Genomic DNA, 20,440 nt, shown 5'->3' with positions numbered 1-20,440 from the left:
TAATGCATAATCAGCCAAGGGCCGCATATTTATGCGGGGGTCGCATTTTTTCAAATATGCCGCACTTTCGCCGCATAAATTGCCGATATCAGGAAGCAAAATATGCGGAGGTAGCATGATTTCATAATCCCTGTATTTTCGTTGCAAAAAAGTCACATATATCTTAGCAGAAAGTTGAAAAATGTTGCGTTTACTTCACACAAGTAAATCGCCATTATTTCCCAATGGGAACCTTATGAAGTGACGTAATTGCGTGACGTGAACATCATCTGCGAACCCCGCAGTGAAACCAGGGTGAAGGACGCAAATCATTCTCATCTGCCAACAAAAATAAGCGCAAAAGACAGCGCGAAGCAGTTACCCGGAGTGTTACATGACAGTGGGGGCAAATTATTTTGAGAGAGGGATGAGGATGGCGAATGATAGGCCATTGTTAGAGGCTACGCAGTTAGTTTTCATTTTCACAGTGGACTGTTGTAGTTTCATTCAGAAGTTGATGCACCTCTACAGTTGTAAGATTGTACTTTTTTGTTACAGAATAGTACCAAAACCTTACAGTTGTTAGTATATTAGTAGTATGTAAAATAATTTGCGTTGCAGTAAGAGATTGCACTTTGCAATTCCTGTAAAACAGCATTTGTATATTTGTGTGCATATTTTATTTGTATTCATTTTTACAGAAGTTGTTGAATATTCCTTTTGTAAAGCTAGAGAACTTGTTTGACTCAATGTTTTGTAAGTTTGAGCCATGTGTTAATTAAGGTCTGAAATAAGAATGAGAACTTAAATATTATGTGATTTATGCTTGCTTATCATAGGAAGTCATAAGAAATGACTCTTTACAGTAAGGTAGTGAGAACAGGGTGTTGGGGGGGGGGTCACCTTTTTTCTCTTTTTCATCAAACCGCAGTTCCCTTTCGATACTTCACTCATACTGCGCATGGGGAAAAGCTCCTTTTTTCCTCGATACTGAAGCCTTTTTTCATTAACGCAGTGCAACTGCACTGCGATTGGTTTAATCTGTAAACTTTTTTAAACCAATGACAGCACTGCGTAGCTGCGCGAGCCTGTGGCGATGCAGCGCGCCAAAGCCCGCCAAAATGGGCGGGGCGAATGGCTTTAAAAGCAGGCAATCATCAGAGGAAATCAGATCTTACTCCTTCAGCGACGACTTCACTTCGCTGGATCTTTGCTGAACGCCTTCGCCTGGAACGAGCTCTCACCGTCGAAGAGGCACCGCAGCCGACCAGCTGAGACCGCCGACAGCCGCTCTTAGCGCCGATATCGCGCCGCCCGCTTCCCGCTTCCCGCTTCCGGCCGCTTCTCAGCGATCTCCTGCCATCATCCGGCGGTCACAAAAGAGCTTTTTCCAGCGGTTTTCACCGCTCTAAAAGAGCGTTTCTAACGCCGTTTTAACGACGGTGGCCATGCCGCGCCAAAGCTGTGGCACATGCAGAGCCCCTCTGCATGATGATGACGGCCATGGTGAGTGTGTTTTCTGCCTGGGAAGACCCCACGCTGAGGCTGCACTCACTGAGACTTCATGCTGCTTTTGTGAGAGCATGAGTCTCGCCTCTCTGCACTCACGGATTGCTTTCTTTAATGAAAGCAATCCCGCCCCTCGCGCTCCCGCATGCCTCACCCTCTCCAATGAGAGAACCATCCCCTGTCCTCTTCTCATGCCCAGAGCAGCGTCCCTCGGCTGAAGCGAACGACCTTGTCTCTTTTGGCGGATCGGAGGACGAGCCGCTTGACGACTCCATGTCACTCGCGGCTTCTGAAACGGAGGACTGGGCCGGTGATTCTGACCCTGCCCACTTGCCATCACTGGAGCCCATCGACGCCAGTGCTGGGATGGATGCCGAGCTTCTCCGCATCCTCTCCAAGGCCGTTGAGGAACTCCATCTGGATCGGACGATCCATGGCCAACCTGGTTGTGCTGGAGCACCACCTCTGGCTCAACCTAACAGAGATTAAGGAGAGCGACAAAGTGGCCTTTCTCGATGCCCCAGTCTCTCCATCCGGTCTCTTCGGGCCAGCCGTAGAAGGGTTTACAGAGTGCTTCACTGCAGCACAGAAGTCGCCCCAAGCCATGCGACACTTCCTGCCCAAGCGCTCCACCTCTGCCCCGAGTCGCCCCAGGACTGCACCGACTAAGCACCAGAGCAAACCTGTCTGTTCTACCCCCCAGGTGGCGCCCCCTAAGGAGCAGCACCCAGCTCGCCTAACTAGGCACGCTAAACCGCCTAGATGTCAGGGCCCCCGGCAAAGGATTGTGCTGGACCCGACGCCCTCTAAATCCTCCTGATCGTTGGGGAAGAAAGAGGAAGGGGCAAAGTCCCGCCACGGCCGGACCACCCCAGAAGCTCTCTCGCCTGCCTGCTATGCGACCTGGGCCCACCGTTGTTGCGTCCACGCAAAGCGCCGTTGTTATGGTGAACACAATAAATATTTCACAGTTTCAAAAAGAGAGCAGTTTTCCTCTTCCACACTCGTCAGTGTTCAGGCCCCTAATCAGCGGCCTGCCATCCGACACTATCCAGCCTCTTGTCACGTGGGCCGAGGCCTGGCAGGCCATCCCCGGAGTGTCCAAGTGGCTGTTGGGGATAATAAAACACGGCTACTCACTGCAGTTCGCCCGAAGACCCCCACATTTTCGCGGGGTGATTCCCACCTTGGTAGAGCCGGACGACGCTCAGGTCCTCCGCACCGAAGTGATGATGCTGTCAAGGAAGGGAGCCATAGAGATAGTTCCTCCCTCAGAAAGCGGATCGGGGTTCTACAGCCGTTAGCTGTAGCGGTCTCAGACCCATCTTAGACCTCAGACACCTGAACCTTTCCCTCATGAAACAGAAGTTCAGGATGTTGACATTGAAGCAGATCCTCACGCAGATTTGTTCTTCTCGCTGGACCTGAAAGATGCTTACTTTCACATCCAGATAGCCCCCCATCACAGACGATTCTTGAGATTCGCGTCCGAGGGTGTGGCTTACCAATATACACTCCTTCCCTTTGGGCTGTCTCTAGCTCCCCGCACTTTCATGAAGTGCATAAACAAGGCACTTTCCCCTCTGAAGACAGATGGGAATCCGCATTCTGAACTATCTCGACGACTGGCTTATTCTAGCCCAGTCACGAACCGAGCTAGACCACAACAGATTCGTGCTCCTGAGCCACTTAGAGTGCCTAGGACTCAGGGTCAATTTTGCCAAGAGCTCACTGCTCCCCAGCCAACGTATTACGTTCCTGGGAGCAGTTTTTGACTCAGTCAATATGAGGGCGGTCATATAACCAGAGTGCGCTCTGGTACTTCAGCAGCTCACGGCCTCTGTCAGGAACAAAGCCTGTTTCCCTCTGAAGTTCTTTCAGAGGATGCTAGGGCTGATGGCTTCCGCCTCCCCAGTTTTACAGCTCGGCCTCCTACGAATGCGGCCCCTGCAATACTGGCTGAAACTCCGGGTCCCACCTCATGCTTGGCGGCACGGCCGCTTTCACATCAGAGTCAACCAGGCCTGTATAGCAGCCCTGGAGCCTTGGATGAACCCTGTTTGGTTCAGTCGTGGAGTACCCCTACAGGCGGTTGCCAGAAGGATGGTGCTCTTAACAGATGCGTCTAACCTGGGTTGGGGTGCTCTGTGCGAGGGCAGACCAGCCTTCAGCTCGTGGTCGCACGAGGAAAGCCATCTCCATATCAACTGCCTCGAGATGTTGGCAGTGGAACGAGCCCTTCAATCCTTTCAGGCGATCCTGGAAGGGCGCCAAATTCTAGTCCAGTCGGACAGCATGACATGCTTTCGCGGAGCAATGTCCCCTCGGATGAGTGAATGCTCCATCCCCAGACGGTTCTCAAAATCTGGGAGATTTTCAGGAAGGCAGAGGTCGACCTCTTCGCCTCAGAAAGCAACTCTCATTGCCCATCTTATTTTTCAAAGGAAACAGATGCGCTGGCCCACAACTGGCCCAGCCTCCTTCTTTATGCTTTTCCCCCAATTGTTCTGATCCTTCAGGTCATCAGACGAGTCAAGGAAGACAGGCACAGAGTCCTCCTAGTGGCCACACTCTGGAGGAGTCAAGTTTGGTCCTCTGAGCTTTTCAGGCTTTCCATGAAAGCCCCATGGCCGATCCCCCTGAGGCGGGACCTCCTCTCTCAGGCAAACAGGACAATCTGGCATCCACAGCCAGAACTCTGGGCTCTGCATATATGGTCCCTCGATGGGAGCCTCTGAGCCTCCCCGGGGACGTGCTACACACCATTGCTCAGGCAAGAGCCCCGTCTACAAGATGCCTCTACGCCCAGAAATGGTCAGTCTTTGTTGACTGGTGCTTAGCACAAAACAAAGACCCTGTTGAGTGTGATGTATCTCTGATACTGTAATTTCTCCAAGAGCGTCTAGGGTCTCACCCCTTCCATGCTCAAGGTTTCCGTAGCAGCCATCGCAGCATTTCATGCTCCTATTGCTGGCCAATCAGTGGGTCGAAACAGCATCATTGTGCGTTTCTTGAGAGGTGCTAGGCGGTTGAAGCCCCCACGTCCTCTCACCGTTCCTTCTTGGGACCTTCACACGGTCCTTGGAGCACTCAAAGGACCTCCCTTTGAACCGCTGCGGTCCGCTGACCTTCAGCCCCTAACGCTCAAAACTGATCTGCTACTTGCTCTAGCATCGGTCTAGCGTGTTGGCGATTTGCAGGCCCTCTCGGTGAGCCCTGCATGACTTGATTTTGGGCCCAATGAATCTAAGGTCATTTTAAAACCCAAGCATGGCTACGTACCTAAAGTGCTCTTGACGCCATTCAGAGCACAGGTAATTTCCCTCTCAGCTCTGCCTCCATTGTCAGGTGAGCGAGAGCTGGATTTGCTCTGCCCAGTGAGGGCTTTGAGGATATACACTGAGCAGTCACAGCCGTTCAGGCAATCTGACCAGCTTTTTGTCTGCTTTGGTGGCCGCACAAAGGGGTCTTCGGTCTCAAAGCAACGCCTCTCGCGTTGAATAGTTGAAGCTATCACTCTATGTTACTCCTCTATGGGCCTTGAGTGCCCCATAGGAGTAAGAGCCCACTCTACTAGAGGGATGGCCTCTTCATGGGCCTGGTCTAGTGGTGTCTCTATCAAGGACATCTGTGAGGCAGCCGGCTGGTCCTCGCCGTCCACTTTTGTCAGATTCTATAACTTGGATATCCTGACCTTGCATGCTCAGGTTCTTTCGGTTTGATACGATGGCCTCTAGCAGACTCCATCATCATACCACCTCCAGGGAGCTAGCTCCCTCTTAGCAGTGTAGCATCAAGGGTTCGATGGCTCCGGCCCTCTCACTTATCCTCTGGACCCCAGGGTGTTCAAGATATGTCTTGTCGTTCCCTACCGTGGCACGGTGCAGTTGAATACGTTCCCCATACGCAGCATGAGTGAAGTATCGAAAGGGAACATACTCGGTTACGAACGTAACCTCGGTTCCCTGAGATATGAAACGAGTACTGCTTTATATGACGTGCCACGAGACTGCGGGTTCAGTGTCGTAGCTTCAGTCGTATGACCTGATTTCCTCTGGCGATTGCCTGCTTATATAGCCATTCGCCCCGCCCATTTTGGCGGGCTTTGGCGCGCTGCATCGTCACAGACTCGCGCAGCTATGCAGCACTGTCATCGGTTTAAAAAAGTTTACAGATTACATCAAAGGCAGTGCAGTTGCACTGGGTTATTGAAAAAAGGCTTCAGTATCAAGGAAAAAAGGACCTTTTCCCCATACGCAGTACTCGTTCCGTATCTCAGGGAACCGGGGTACGTTCGTAACAGAGTACGTTTTTGCAAGTTCCCGCAATTTCATTGCATATGATTGCAAAAATATCCTGCATATTCCATCGCATTTTTTAAGAAAACCTGCCGCAAAATCAAGGATTTTTGCCCGCAACAATCACAAAAATAATCCGTGTTTTTCTGGAGGGACTGATTATTAGAAAATACAGAATTAGTTCCCACTGTAATGCTGATTATACTAAACTATATATCTCAACAAGACCAGATGAAATTTCTAAATTATCTAAGCTAACAGAGAGTGTTAAAACTGTAAAAGATTGGATGACCAATAATTTTCTCCTATTAAATTCAGACAAGACAGAGGTATTACTTATTGGACCAAAAAACAATACACAGATTCTCGTAGATTACTATTTACATCTAGACGAATGTACTGTTAATTCCTCTACAGTCAAAAATCTACCAGGTCAAGAAAATATGATCATATTACTCAAATTATTCACTCTCTGCAAAGGTTACCTATTAATTATTGTATCAGTTACAAAATATCGCAAAGCGCCGTTGTTATGGTGAACACAATAAATATTTCACAGTTTCAAAAAGAGAGCAGTTTTCCTCTTCCACACTCGTCAGTGTTCAGGCCCCTAATCAGCGGCCTGCCATCCGACACTATCCAGCCTCTTGTCACGTGGGCCGAGGCCTGGCAGGCCATCCCCGGAGTGTCCAAGTGGCTGTTGGGGATAATAAAACACGGCTACTCACTGCAGTTCGCCCGAAGACCCCCACATTTTCGCGGGGTGATTCCCACCTTGGTAGAGCCGGACGACGCTCAGGTCCTCCGCACCGAAGTGATGATGCTGTCAAGGAAGGGAGCCATAGAGATAGTTCCTCCCTCAGAAAGCGGATCGGGGTTCTACAGCCGTTAGCTGTAGCGGTCTCAGACCCATCTTAGACCTCAGACACCTTAACCTTTCCCTCATGAAACAGAAGTTCAGGATGTTGACATTGAAGCAGATCCTCACGCAGATTTGTTCTTCTCGCTGGACCTGAAAGATGCTTACTTTCACATCCAGATAGCCCCCCATCACAGACGATTCTTGAGATTCGCGTCCGAGGGTGTGGCTTACCAATATACACTCCTTCCCTTTGGGCTGTCTCTAGCTCCCCGCACTTTCATGAAGTGCATAAACGAGGCACTTTCCCCTCTGAAGACAGATGGGAATCCGCATTCTGAACTATCTCGACGACTGGCTTATTCTAGCCCAGTCACGAACCGAGCTAGACCACAACAGAATCGTGCTCCTGAGCCACTTAGAGTGCCTAGGACTCAGGGTCAATTTTGCCAAGAGCTCACTGCTCCCCAGCCAACGTATTACGTTCCTGGGAGCAGTTTTTGACTCAGTCAATATGAGGGCGGTCATATAACCAGAGTGCGCTCTGGTACTTCAGCAGCTCACGGCCTCTGTCAGGAACAAAGCCTGTTTCCCTCTGAAGTTCTTTCAGAGGATGCTAGGGCTGATGGCTTCCGCCTCCCCAGTTTTACAGCTCGGCCTCCTACGAATGCGGCCCCTGCAATACTGGCTGAAACTCCGGGTCCCACCTCATGCTTGGCGGCACGGCCGCTTTCACATCAGAGTCAACCAGGCCTGTATAGCAGCCCTGGAGCCTTGGATGAACCCTGTTTGGTTCAGTCGTGGAGTACCCCTACAGGCGGTTGCCAGAAGGATGGTGCTCTTAACAGATGCGTCTAACCTGGGTTGGGGTGCTCTGTGCGAGGGCAGACCAGCCTTCAGCTCGTGGTCGCACGAGGAAAGCCATCTCCATATCAACTGCCTCGAGATGTTGGCAGTGGAACGAGCCCTTCAATCCTTTCAGGCGATCCTGGAAGGGCGCCAAATTCTAGTCCAGTCGGACAGCATGACATGCTTTCGCGGAGCAATGTCCCCTCGGATGAGTGAATGCTCCATCCCCAGACGGTTCTCAAAATCTGGGAGATTTTCAGGAAGGCAGAGGTCGACCTCTTCGCCTCAGAAAGCAACTCTCATTGCCCATCTTATTTTTCAAAGGAAACAGATGCGCTGGCCCACAACTGGCCCAGCCTCCTTCTTTATGCTTTTCCCCCAATTGTTCTGATCCTTCAGGTCATCAGACGAGTCAAGGAAGACAGGCACAGAGTCCTCCTAGTGGCCACACTCTGGAGGAGTCAAGTTTGGTCCTCTGAGCTTTTCAGGCTTTCCATGAAAGCCCCATGGCCGATCCCCCTGAGGCGGGACCTCCTCTCTCAGGCAAACAGGACAATCTGGCATCCACAGCCAGAACTCTGGGCTCTGCATATATGGTCCCTCGATGGGAGCCTCTGAGCCTCCCCGGGGACGTGCTACACACCATTGCTCAGGCAAGAGCCCCGTCTACAAGATGCCTCTACGCCCAGAAATGGTCAGTCTTTGTTGACTGGTGCTTAGCACAAAACAAAGACCCTGTTGAGTGTGATGTATCTCTGATACTGTAATTTCTCCAAGAGCGTCTAGGGTCTCACCCCTTCCATGCTCAAGGTTTCCGTAGCAGCCATCGCAGCATTTCATGCTCCTATTGCTGGCCAATCAGTGGGTGAAACAGCATCATTGTGCGTTTCTTGAGAGGTGCTAGGCGGTTGAAGCCCCCACGTCCTCTCACCGTTCCTTCTTGGGACCTTCACACGGTCCTTGGAGCACTCAAAGGACCTCCCTTTGAACCGCTGCGGTCAGCTGACCTTCAGCCCCTAACGCTCAAAACTGATCTGCTACTTGCTCTAGCATCGGTCTAGCGTGTTGGCGATTTGCAGGCCCTCTCGGTGAGCCCTGCATGACTTGATTTTGGGCCCAATGAATCTAAGGTCATTTTAAAACCCAAGCATGGCTACGTACCTAAAGTGCTCTTGACGCCATTCAGAGCACAGGTAATTTCCCTCTCAGCTCTGCCTCCATTGTCAGGTGAGCGAGAGCTGGATTTGCTCTGCCCAGTGAGGGCTTTGAGGATATACACTGAGCAGTCACAGCCGTTCAGGCAATCTGACCAGCTTTTTGTCTGCTTTGGTGGCCGCACAAAGGGGTCTTCGGTCTCAAAGCAACGCCTCTCGCGTTGAATAGTTGAAGCTATCACTCTATGTTACTCCTCTATGGGCCTTGAGTGCCCCATAGGAGTAAGAGCCCACTCTACTAGAGGGATGGCCTCTTCATGGGCCTGGTCTAGTGGTGTCTCTATCAAGGACATCTGTGAGGCAGCCGGCTGGTCCTCGCCGTCCACTTTTGTCAGATTCTATAACTTGGATATCCTGACCTTGCGTGCTCAGGTTCTTTCGGTTTGATACGATGGCCTCTAGCAGACTCCATCATCATACCACCTCCAGGGAGCTAGCTCCCTCTTAGCAGTGTAGCATCAAGGGTTCGATGGCTCCGGCCCTCTCACTTATCCTCTGGACCCCAGGGTTTTCAAGATATGTCTTGTCGTTCCCTACCGTGGCACGGTGCAGTTGAATACGTTCCCCATACGCAGCATGAGTGAAGTATCGAAAGGGAACATACTCGGTTACGAACGTAACCTCGGTTCCCTGAGATATGAAACGAGTACTGCTTTATATGACGTGCCACGAGACTGCGGGTTCAGTGTCGTAGCTTCAGTCGTATGACCTGATTTCCTCTGGCGATTGCCTGCTTATATAGCCATTCGCCCCGCCCATTTTGGCGGGCTTTGGCGCGCTGCATCGTCACAGACTCGCGCAGCTATGCAGCACTGTCATCGGTTTAAAAAAGTTTACAGATTACATCAAAGGCAGTGCAGTTGCACTGGGTTATTGAAAAAAGGCTTCAGTATCAAGGAAAAAAGGAGCTTTTCCCCATACGCAGTACTCGTTCCGTATCTCAGGGAACCGGGGTACGTTCGTAACAGAGTACGTTTTTGCAAGTTCCCGCAATTTCATTGCATATGATTGCAAAAATATCCTGCATATTCCATCGCATTTTTTAAGAAAACCTGCCGCAAAATCAAGGATTTTTGCCCGCAACAATCACAAAAATAATCCGCGTTTATCTGGAGGGACTGATTATTAGAAAATACAGAATTAGTTCCCACTGTAATGCTGATTATACTAAACTATATATCTCAACAAGACCAGATGAAATTTCTAAATTATCTAAGCTAACAGAGAGTGTTAAAACTGTAAAAGATTGGATGACCAATAATTTTCTCCTATTAAATTCAGACAAGACAGAGGTATTACTTATTGGACCAAAAAACAATACACAGATTCTCGTAGATTACTATTTACATCTAGACGAATGTACTGTTACTTCCTCTACAGTCAAAAATCTACCAGGTCAAGAAAATATGATCATATTACCCAAATTATTCACTCTCTGCAAAGGTTACCTATTAATTATTGTATCAGTTACAAAATATCATTACGTAGCTATAAGGCGCTTCATGGTTTAGCTCCTGCATACCTAACTAGTCTTCTACCACGCTACAATCCATCACACAAAAAGTTCACAAAACTCTGGACTTTTGGTAGTACCTAGAACAGCAAAGTCCACTAAAAGAGGTAGAGCTTTTTCACGTTTTGCTCCCAAATTCTGGAATAACCTTTCTGATAACATTCAGGGTTCAGACACATTCTCTCTGTTTAAATATAAATTAAAGACACATCTCTTTGGCCAAGCATTTAAATAATGCATCTCATAATCTGAGGTATATATGATCAAATGCACATTATTATTCTTAAGCTTGGGTTAAAAATAATAATTTTACTTGGTTGGAACAGCAGCTATTGAAATCCCGTGGTAACTAGGATTTAAACAAGCGTCAGTCTGGATCTAGAACACCTGACCTCAGATGATGCAAACCCTGAAACAACATCAGGGAGTATGCAGTAATAGCAGTATGCAGAGTATTTAAATCTCTTTTCAATGAGTGCTCCCTGTTCACTTTCAATTTTGTAATCACATGTGCTCTGTGTAAAGGAAGATCAGTTATTTGTCAGTGAGCTCAGGATCTGTTGAGCAGTAAATTTTTCAGCATATCCTCCAGCATGATCTGTCAGCCATCTCTCCTCTCACCCCCTGTGATCAGTCAAATCTCACACCTGCAGCTAGTGTTGGATGCAGGGAAGTCAGCGTTTTTTTTTCCCCCATGAAATTTGACTTCTTTTAAACTGTTGCCATGGGTTGATTTTCCCCTGTGGGTTTAAAATTCAACATTAATTAAATTTGACTGAAATGCTTGTATCAAAATATTTTACATTCTACCGAGGGGCATAGCTAATAGAAAGGTGGTGACGAATACGATGATGGCAGCCATGGCTGTGTCGGTGTCCTTTATGTTAATCCAAGAAGATAAAAGGAAGAAAATTACTCACTGCTCTTGACTGAATAATTTTTTGTTTTAACAAGAACTAACCTATATTTTATCTATATTTAATTTATACAGTGAAGACTATTTTACATTTGATTATTTGGTTTCTGTACCTGAATGCCTATAAACTTAAAATAATAATAATAATAATAATAATAATAATAATAATTTATATCTTTGTACTATTTATGTGTGCTATTAACATAATTTCAAACAGGGCCCATGGGTACAACCTGCACAGGGGCCCTGCACGCTACCTATGATAAAACTGTGCTAGATGTTACATTTTGTGAAGGAGGCCACTGGTAGGAAGCTTTTTAGCCATGTTTATGATTGCTATGCATAACAGTGACTATATAAAATATGTATTTTGGTGTTGGAAATGACATATTTTGAGTTTTGATATTTGGAATTTTGTTACTCTGGGCACCTTCAGCATTATTTTAACCACCAACCAACCACACCACAGCCCCCTGCCCCACCCCACCCGCATCCACTGTCTTCTTTTTGGAAAAAATAAAATATGGTCACCCTAGTCATGAAAAAAATATGTTAATCTTGCTAGAAACCTACTAACTACATTCTATAACTACATTCTATACTGCTATACTATTCTATATCTTCTAACTAATACAATTCTTGAATCATGAAGGATTTTAAGAAGTAAAAATTGTTGTCTTGTTTTCAGAAAAAAAAATAATAATAATCTGCCAATGGGGTTATCAAAATAATCTAATTTCAAACAGAAAACAAGATTATTTTGCTTAACCTATTGGCAAATTATTTTGCTTGTTTTAATCTTAAATATGTCTAATTTATCTAAACATTCAAAGTTCAAGCTTTTAAAAAGGCTTTAAACTTCCAGTCAAGGCTTATTCAAGCCAACTTCAAAGTTCAGTCACAAATTTTATTAATGTGGCTTAATAAATACTAATTATCTGCAAATAGAGATTTTAACTGTATATTTAAGATTCAGATTAATGCACAAGTACTTATAATACTTTAAATCACCACTACAAAGACGTATTACAAAAGAGCGAACAAAGTTCTAAATGAAGGTATCAGACTGTAAATCCCTTTTTACCTCCAAAACCAAATGTCCAATTTTTCTGGTTAGAAAAATCTTTGACTACCATGTAAATATAATACTTATCACACCACAGTACTTTTTGTTGTGCCCCTAATCATGTGCAGTAAAATTTTATAGCTGACCTCTTGATACATGTACAATACGCCTCTATTAAAGAGAGTCTTTGAGTAAACACTATCAGTAGACACATGATGCAGTTTACTTTAATTCATGCTTTCTGGACACATGCCTCTAAGAGTTCAGCCAAGGTTCAAACCCATATGGGGTCATGAGGATATACACAATGTATGAGGCAAAAGTGGAAATACTAAACACAAACTAAAAAAAAACGGGGAAAAAAGATAATAGATATTAAAATTTCAAGTTGTCATTTGGACTGATTCTCTCTCGTCGAATGGTCATGCCAGCTAAAACTCAATTAATATGCTCATACCATGACTCATTAATATGAGAACAGGGAAGTTAGTCTCCATCTTAGCCACTCCAGGAAAACATGATGCGTTTGAATTTTACAAAATCAGAAGATCACACTTTCCCATGCCTTCACCGCCCTTACAGACACACAGCTTGTATTTTTACAACGGTTCTCTATGTTACAAAAAAAATAAAATAAACATTTTTCACAAAAAAGCAGTGGGAGAAACAACTACCACACTATGAGGCCTGACAGGAGGAAATATTATGACAAACTAGGAGTGCACCAGGAATTAATACTAATGTTTAACAGTTAAGCTAAATGCAGTAAGACAACCTGTATAATAGTAAAAATAAGCTGGGCAGGATATGTATTCTTTATTATGTATCTACAACTTCAAAATTGTTTTTTGAAGGCCTTCTGCATTTTGTGTAGTCCTAAAAGATGACAAACTAAATTTGCAAAAATTAAAAAAAAAAATATTTCTTTCAACAAAACATATACAAACATACTTTTGTTTTTTGTGTGAGTTTGTTTTTAAGGACATATAAAAAAAAATAAAATAAAAAATGTTAAAACGCACAAGTTCCATTTCAAAACTTTGTTAGCCACAAAGCTGCCACGTTCATTAAGGTGCGGCCCCATTAGTGATATTTTAGTAAAATTTCACTGGTAAATAAGGTTCAATGAAGCACAGCTCACACAAAGGTCAACGTCAAAACCAAGCAGATATCTGTTGGTTAATGCAATGAATTCATAAGCCCAACTTGATGATGAGCAAAATCTGTGTGTGAAACTTTTTCACCCTCACTCAAAACTCCTGATCATTAGGATTCCTTACTAATTTATTATATATAACATGTAACTGCACCTTTAAGCAGCATTCCAACTGTCATGGAACCTTAATGATGATCGATTTAGAACCTTCATAGACATATAAATATCAATTCACAGGGAGATTTTTACTTTGCACTTTAAAGATTTTTCATATTATTCAGGCTAAAGGCTAGGCTAAAGCCGAGATCCTCTGAGGTATAATTTTGTTTAGTCAAGTACCTTCACAAAGTACCTTGACTAATAATTTTGTTGAGTGCTGTAATTATTTTCTGTTAAACAGTTCCTGGATTATTCTGGGTGGCTGCTAGTGTGTTGCTATATGATTGCTACAGTGTTCTGGGTGACATTCAGTAATATCCACATGCAGACATTTTCACCTCTGTTAATAGCAGAAAACTGTTATTGTAAATTATTTTTAAGTAACAAAATAGAGGATAACTTGTAATGTGAAGGCCATAAATCCAAAAATATTTTCCAAAAAGAATAAATATTTATAAAATTTACATTTTTGGATGAACTGTACCTTTCAACTTCTATAAATAAAATTACAGCGCTTGTAATGACTGCATTTGTGACAGTGGACACAATGTGACTGTGCCAGAATCCAATTGCACTTGAAAGATTGCTGGCTTATTATAGTATTGCATAATATGATACATGGCCCATATATTTAGTATGTACAGTCTACTTTCTTACATCTGCAAAATAAAATAGGGGTGCTCCGATCACGATCGGCCGATCGTTAATGCACATCTCGTCAGTAAAGCCGATTCTGTAATCAGCGGTTAATTCCATTGTTAACTGAGAAGATGCGCCAATAAACGCTGAAAATGAACGTGCATTTGCACAGCTTCTCTGTTAACAATGGCTCTGTGTAGTAACAGCTGCTCTATGTGAAATCACGCACCTGATGGAATTAACCGCTGATTAGAGAACCGGCTTTACTGATCGTGATCGGAGCACCCCTAAAATAAAAGGGATAATACAAATTGCTAAATGTTTTGCTTAGTACTGACCAGAATTAAGATATTTCACATAAAATACATTTACATATAGAGAAAATAATAATAGAATCCCGTTCTAAAGTTTACATATGCTCGATTCTTAATGCTGTGTTGTTATTTTGGTGATCCACAGCTGTTATTTAATTTTTATGTTTATAGTTATTCATATGTCCCCATGTTTGTCATTTTAAGATCCATCTGAAAACTGAGGGACTCGTGTACGAATATTACAAAAGGTTCAGACACTCACTGAAGCTACAGAAGGGGTTGGGGAGGGAGTGGAATTATGCCTTAAGAGCTGGAGGTAAAAATAAATATTGAATCTGAAGATCAGGGTAAATTGAACTTAATTTGTGGAACTTGGGATACATGTAAGTATCTTCTGCAGCTTCAGAAGGGCATTAATAAATGAAAAAATAAATAAATACAGGTGCTGGTCATATAATTACAATATCATAAAAGAAAAATGATTTCACTAATTCCATTCAAAAAGTGAAACTTGTATATTATATTTATTCATTACACACAGACTGATATATTTCAAATGTTTATTTATTTAAATTTTGATGAACTGACAACTAAGGAAAATCCTAAATTCAGTATCTCAGAAAATTTGAAAATTGTGAAAAGGTTCAATATTGAAGACACCTGGTGCCACACTCTAATCAGCTAATTAACTCAAAACACCTGCAAAGGCCTTTAAAATGGACTCTCGGCCTAGTTCTGTAGGCTACACAATCATGGGGAAGACTGCTAACTTGACAGTTGTTCAAAAGACTACCATTGACACCTTGCACAAGAAGGGCAAGACACAAAAGGTCATTGCAAAAGAGGCTGGCAGTTCACAGAGCTCTGTGTCCAAGCACATTAATAGAAAGGTGAAGGAAAGGAAAAGATGTGGTAGAAAAAAAGTGTACAAGCAATAGGGATAACCGCAGCCTGGAGAGGATTGTGAAACAAAGCCCATTCAAAAATGTGGAGGAGATTCACAAAGAGTGGTCTGCAGCTGGAGTCAGTGCTTCAAGAACCACTACGCACAGATGTATGCAAGACATGGGTTTCAGCTGTCGCATTCCTTGTGTCAAGCCACTCTTGAACAACAGACAGCGTCAGAAGCGTCAAAGACAAAAAGGACTGGACTGCTGCTGAGTGGTCCAAAGTTATGTTCTCTGATGAAAGTACATTTTGCATTTCCTTTGGAAATCAGGGTCCCACAGTCTGGAGGAAGAGAGACTGTGCTCACAATACACGTTGCTTGAGGTCCAGTGTAAAGTTTCCACAGTCAGTGATGGTTTGGGGTGCCATGTCATCTGCTGGTGTTGGTCCACTGTGTTTTCTGAGGTCCAAGGTCAATACAGCCGTATACCAGGACGTTTTAGAGCACTTTATGCTTCCTGCTGCTGACCAACTATATGGAGGTGCAGATTTCATTTTCCAACAGGACTTGGCATCTGTACACAGTGCCAAAGCTACAAGGACCTGGTTTAAGGACCATGGTATCCCTGTTCTTAATTGGCCGGCAAACTTGCCTGACCTTAACCCCATAGAAATCTATGGAGTATTGTGAAGTGGAAGATGTGATATGACAAAATACAGTAAAAGGTGCAATTTAAATCTACCTTAACATAATGTGCATACAGTATAGTAGAGTGCAAATGAGAAGTATAAAACACAGAAGGTGCATTATTCAGAATAAAGAAGTATAAACACAGCAGGTGCATTATTCAGAATGGGGTATTTGTAAATATATACATAAGGTCAGTGACCATTTCAGTGCAATGGGCATCATGATGTAGAATGTGCAAAGGAATGTGCAACAATAATAACAGTTGATGCTGTATTTATAGATTTGACCAAAGTGGAGGTGTTAAGGGTCCAGGAAAGAGATATGGACACCCAGGTCTTTGAAACTGGACAAACACTTCGGCCACAGCAGTGCAGGTGTGTGCGTGTGTGTGTGTGTGTGTGTGTGTGTTTGTGTTAGGTCTTTCCTGGTCCGCCAGGGGTCTAAAATCAGTTCCTTGGTCTTCTTGGTGTTGAGTGTGAGATTACTGTTGGCACACCATAATCCCAGGTGCTAGACCTCCTCCCTGTAGTTTTATCCTCGCCTCTGATCAAGCCTAACACTGTGGTGTCACCTGCAAACTTGATTATGGAATTAGAGCCATGTGCAGATATGCAGTCGTTGGTGAAAAATGAGTAAAGAATTGGGCTCAGAACACCACCCTGTGTTAAGCCAGTGCTACAGTCTGTGGTCTGTTAGCAAGAAAGTCAAAGGGACAGTTGCAGAGAGAGAGGCTGCAACTGTGATTCACAGTGTTATCTCGTGATTCAGGGCAGTGTGGAGAGCAAAGGCGATGACGTCCTGTTGGGTTTGTAGGGGAACCTTTGTAATAGTTGCATATAAGTCCCTCAGTTTTCCATCCAGTCATCGGAGTGAAAAGATGGATCTCAAAATCATACAGTCATTGTTGGAAAGGGTTCAAACATGCAAAAGATTGGTGGATCCTGAAAGACTCTTCTGGGTGGAACCTGAAGGATTTTTCTGAAGAACAGCAGGCAGTTTAACAGTTTAACAAAGAAAGAAGTTGTAACTTTGATTCTCGCTGTTGCCACAGGCACCATGTTGTGGAGACATTGTTTTATTGTGGCCTTCCAAACAAAATATTTGGCCTGGTTAAGTTGTATTTACTGTTCCAGAACAGTTCAACCCAAATATTTAGTGTGCAGCACATTTTATGAAGGAGTGTTTCCTGATCCTGGGAAGGAAGACTACAATGCCGGCTGTTCTGATTCACAGACTGTAAGTACGTTAACAGATTTGCCACTGATGATTCAAATGCTAGCTACATGTTTCTCTTTTCGCTTCAGATGTTTGTTTTATTCGGACATAAGTGCCCTGCTAAAGATATTCTGGCATGATTTCAGTTTGAAGCAAACATATATGTTCCATTCAAAGTGCACTGAAGTGTACGAGACATGAATTTAAATAGTATTTATTTACAGAGGTATATGATGTCACACTTGTCCATCTGTGAAAACGTTGTACAGCACAAATCCGTGAATGAATGTTCCTGAAAGTGAAGTAAACTCAAACAGATTTCCCATTTCTCCTGCTCAGGGAGTAGGGAGCAATGAACAACGTGTAGGGATCATATCAATGGGATCACAGTTCATGCATGGAGCTCACTTATAACGAACTGATTATCCAAATCAGCTGTGTTAACAGATACATGCAACATATGCAGAGCTGGTGTGGGAGGGTGCGAGGACTGGAATTGAGAACCGCTGGTGTAGAGTAGTGCTTGTTGTTTGTTGTTTCTCCAATCAACACAACGTGTAAAAACATAGTATTATTCATTATAACCGGTAAATATGTCCCCACTGGATGCAGCAAATGGCTCGTTTGTTTTTTGGTTTTATTGTTTTTGTCTTGTGGCAACGGGAAATCGCATCACAGTTTAGTAAAGGGCGTAAAATTTCTGTCACACGCTTGAGGCATTCGGCTAATCACAACACACTGGATAGCAGGCCAATCAGAGCACATCTCGCTTTTCAGCCCGATGAGCTTTGTAAAAAACTACGCATTTCAGAAAAGCAATATTTTTAAATTAATGCAATATATACACACACACACAAACACAAACACACATATGTATGTGTATATATGTGTGTGTGTATATATATATATATATATATATATATATATATATATATATATATATATATATATATATATATATACATATATATATATTTCACACTCACTTAATTTCTCTCTCTTTCCAATAACTGGAATTAACAAAATGTGTAAGAAATTGGTTCTACACACAAGATCATTTTAACAATAAAAAAAAAGAGAAATATCTTGAAACAAAACATCTGAACAATATCTTGAGTTGTGGTAAGTATGGTATAATCAGAATAAATGACTCCATTCTGTTGAATTATTGAAACTGCCTGCCTGTATTCCTTACATATACAGTATAAAGTATATGTCATTTTCATGCATAGAGGATTATTTCTATGATTTGATTAGATTTGTATTAAATCATACTGGAAAAATTTGCATTGGTCCACAAAACTTTCAGTCCTTTAAATAAAAGCAAAAGCCATTAGAGCCATTATAAGGTTTTTATTATCATGATGAGAACTCTATATTCAGATTTGTGTTTTTGTATACAAACTTTTAACTGCAGACATTCTGTGGAAAAGCATACCTCTGCCTTAAGATAAACAGAGGAAAGAGTTGAATGCTCACTGATTACACTTGCAGAAATAACAACCCAACCACGACATGCCACGTGAGGAACTTTAATGCTTATGGTTAAGAGAGAGAAAACAAATCAAAGCTCTTACTTTACCAACAGAGGACGATATTCTGCAGATGGCTCTTCCTGTCTCACTTTAAAACTTACATTTTGGGTAAAAACAGTCTAAGTAATGATTTTCCCAGCACATGTCTGTTATAGTGTATCTGCAGTAGCTTACTTCAGCCACTGTGGACTAATTGTGATTGATGGAGCAGATATTTTGGAGGACATATGGGTCACAGTTAAATGATTATAGTAGCAGGGCTGACCAAAAGACACCTTCTAAACACCATATAGCCTGTTGTCAAGATCTCATAAATTTCTCAAAAAGCAACAACAGTCCAGACCTAAACACTAAAGGCTACACTAAATAATTAAATGACATTTACACTTATTGAAACAAGGCTTAATAGGTCATTAAAGCACACAAATGCAATTTGAGTAGTCATAATAATAAATATTATATTTTACTACTATTCTCCAACACTAGACATATACGTTATTGTTGTTATTATAGTAGTTTATTACTATTTCCTGTTATTTCCTGTTATTTATGTTATAAAGTTATTATAAACTATTACCTAAATATTAACACGTGAGTCACTTGATTCAAATTTCTCTCTTATTACTATCAGGTCCATTGAAATCCCATATAAATGAATTCATATACGCTATTAAACTAAACCGTCTTTAGTCTTATTTTTATTTATTTTTTATTAATACGCAGTCGAATCTGAAAACGAGATCATACCTCCATCCTCAAGCACGTTTATCCGCGTTGATCTTCTGTAGCCAAGCGGAGGACCGAGATGCGTCTCTCTGTTCTCCAGTCTAACAGCAGCTTCACTACACTTTCCGTTTCTTTAGTCAGTATCCCAGATCTGCAAACACTTCAAAACACAAAACGACAAAGGAAGAGAAACTGTGGGGTGCTGAGAGGGCAAGTAAGCTGCGCAACACTGTGTCCAACTGCGTCTGATCACCCTAATCGCAGTAATGAAGTATCATGACAAAAAAGACCGGCTGTGTCACAAACCTACTGCCATATGCGCGATATCGCATAAAATACTGCAAGGAAGATATAGATACAATTTTGAAAATGTGCATGAAAACGTAGAGAGAGGGACTAACAAATTTGGCTTTTTCTAAGTGTGTAAATCCACTTGAGGTTTTTTAAGTATTTCTTAATCTTTTTCTTTCTTTTTTCACAATCATTTCATGCAGAGGGGCGCTCGATAACATGACCATAACAAAAAGTTTTCTGATTTAACAATAAATCTCTCTCTCTCTCTCTCTCTCTCTCTCTCTCTCTCTCTCTCTCTCTCTCTCTCTCTCTCTCTATATATATATATATATATATATATATATATATATATATGACAAATTGAAATATTTCATCAACATTATTATTAATATATATAAAATAATGCCTTTTTAATAACTAAAAATAAACTAATTTTGGAGTTTGATGATGAACACACTACAAAACTATTTTGACAAACAGATTCAGACATTCAACAAAACAAAGCCTTATAAGACATCTATACAGACATTAAATTTATATATATATATATATATATATATATATATATATATATATATATATATATATATATATATATATATAACAAATATTCAAAAATC

The 20,440-nt window shown here is 42.8% G+C and overlaps 1 protein-coding gene across 1 annotated transcript in view; it reads right to left on the bottom strand.

Moving 5' to 3' along the window:
• The window catches only part of LOC113098252 (capZ-interacting protein-like), a 50,361-nt gene extending 30,363 nt beyond the window's left edge, over window positions 1–19,998 (bottom strand). Inside the window, exon 1 of the mRNA XM_026263266.1 lies at window positions 19,548–19,998. Within this exon, the coding sequence (XP_026119051.1) occupies window positions 19,548–19,553 (6 nt within the window). The 5' untranslated portion in view covers window positions 19,554–19,998. The remainder of the gene's footprint in view (window positions 1–19,547) is intronic.
• Between the last annotated feature and the right edge of the window lie 442 nt (window positions 19,999–20,440).

This window comes from Carassius auratus, unplaced genomic scaffold (assembly GCF_003368295.1).
Source record: "Carassius auratus strain Wakin unplaced genomic scaffold, ASM336829v1 scaf_tig00216461, whole genome shotgun sequence".
Lineage (NCBI taxonomy): Eukaryota > Metazoa > Chordata > Actinopteri > Cypriniformes > Cyprinidae > Carassius > Carassius auratus.
Note: the sequence above shows the minus strand (reverse complement) of the source record. Positions and strands in the feature narration are given on the sequence as shown.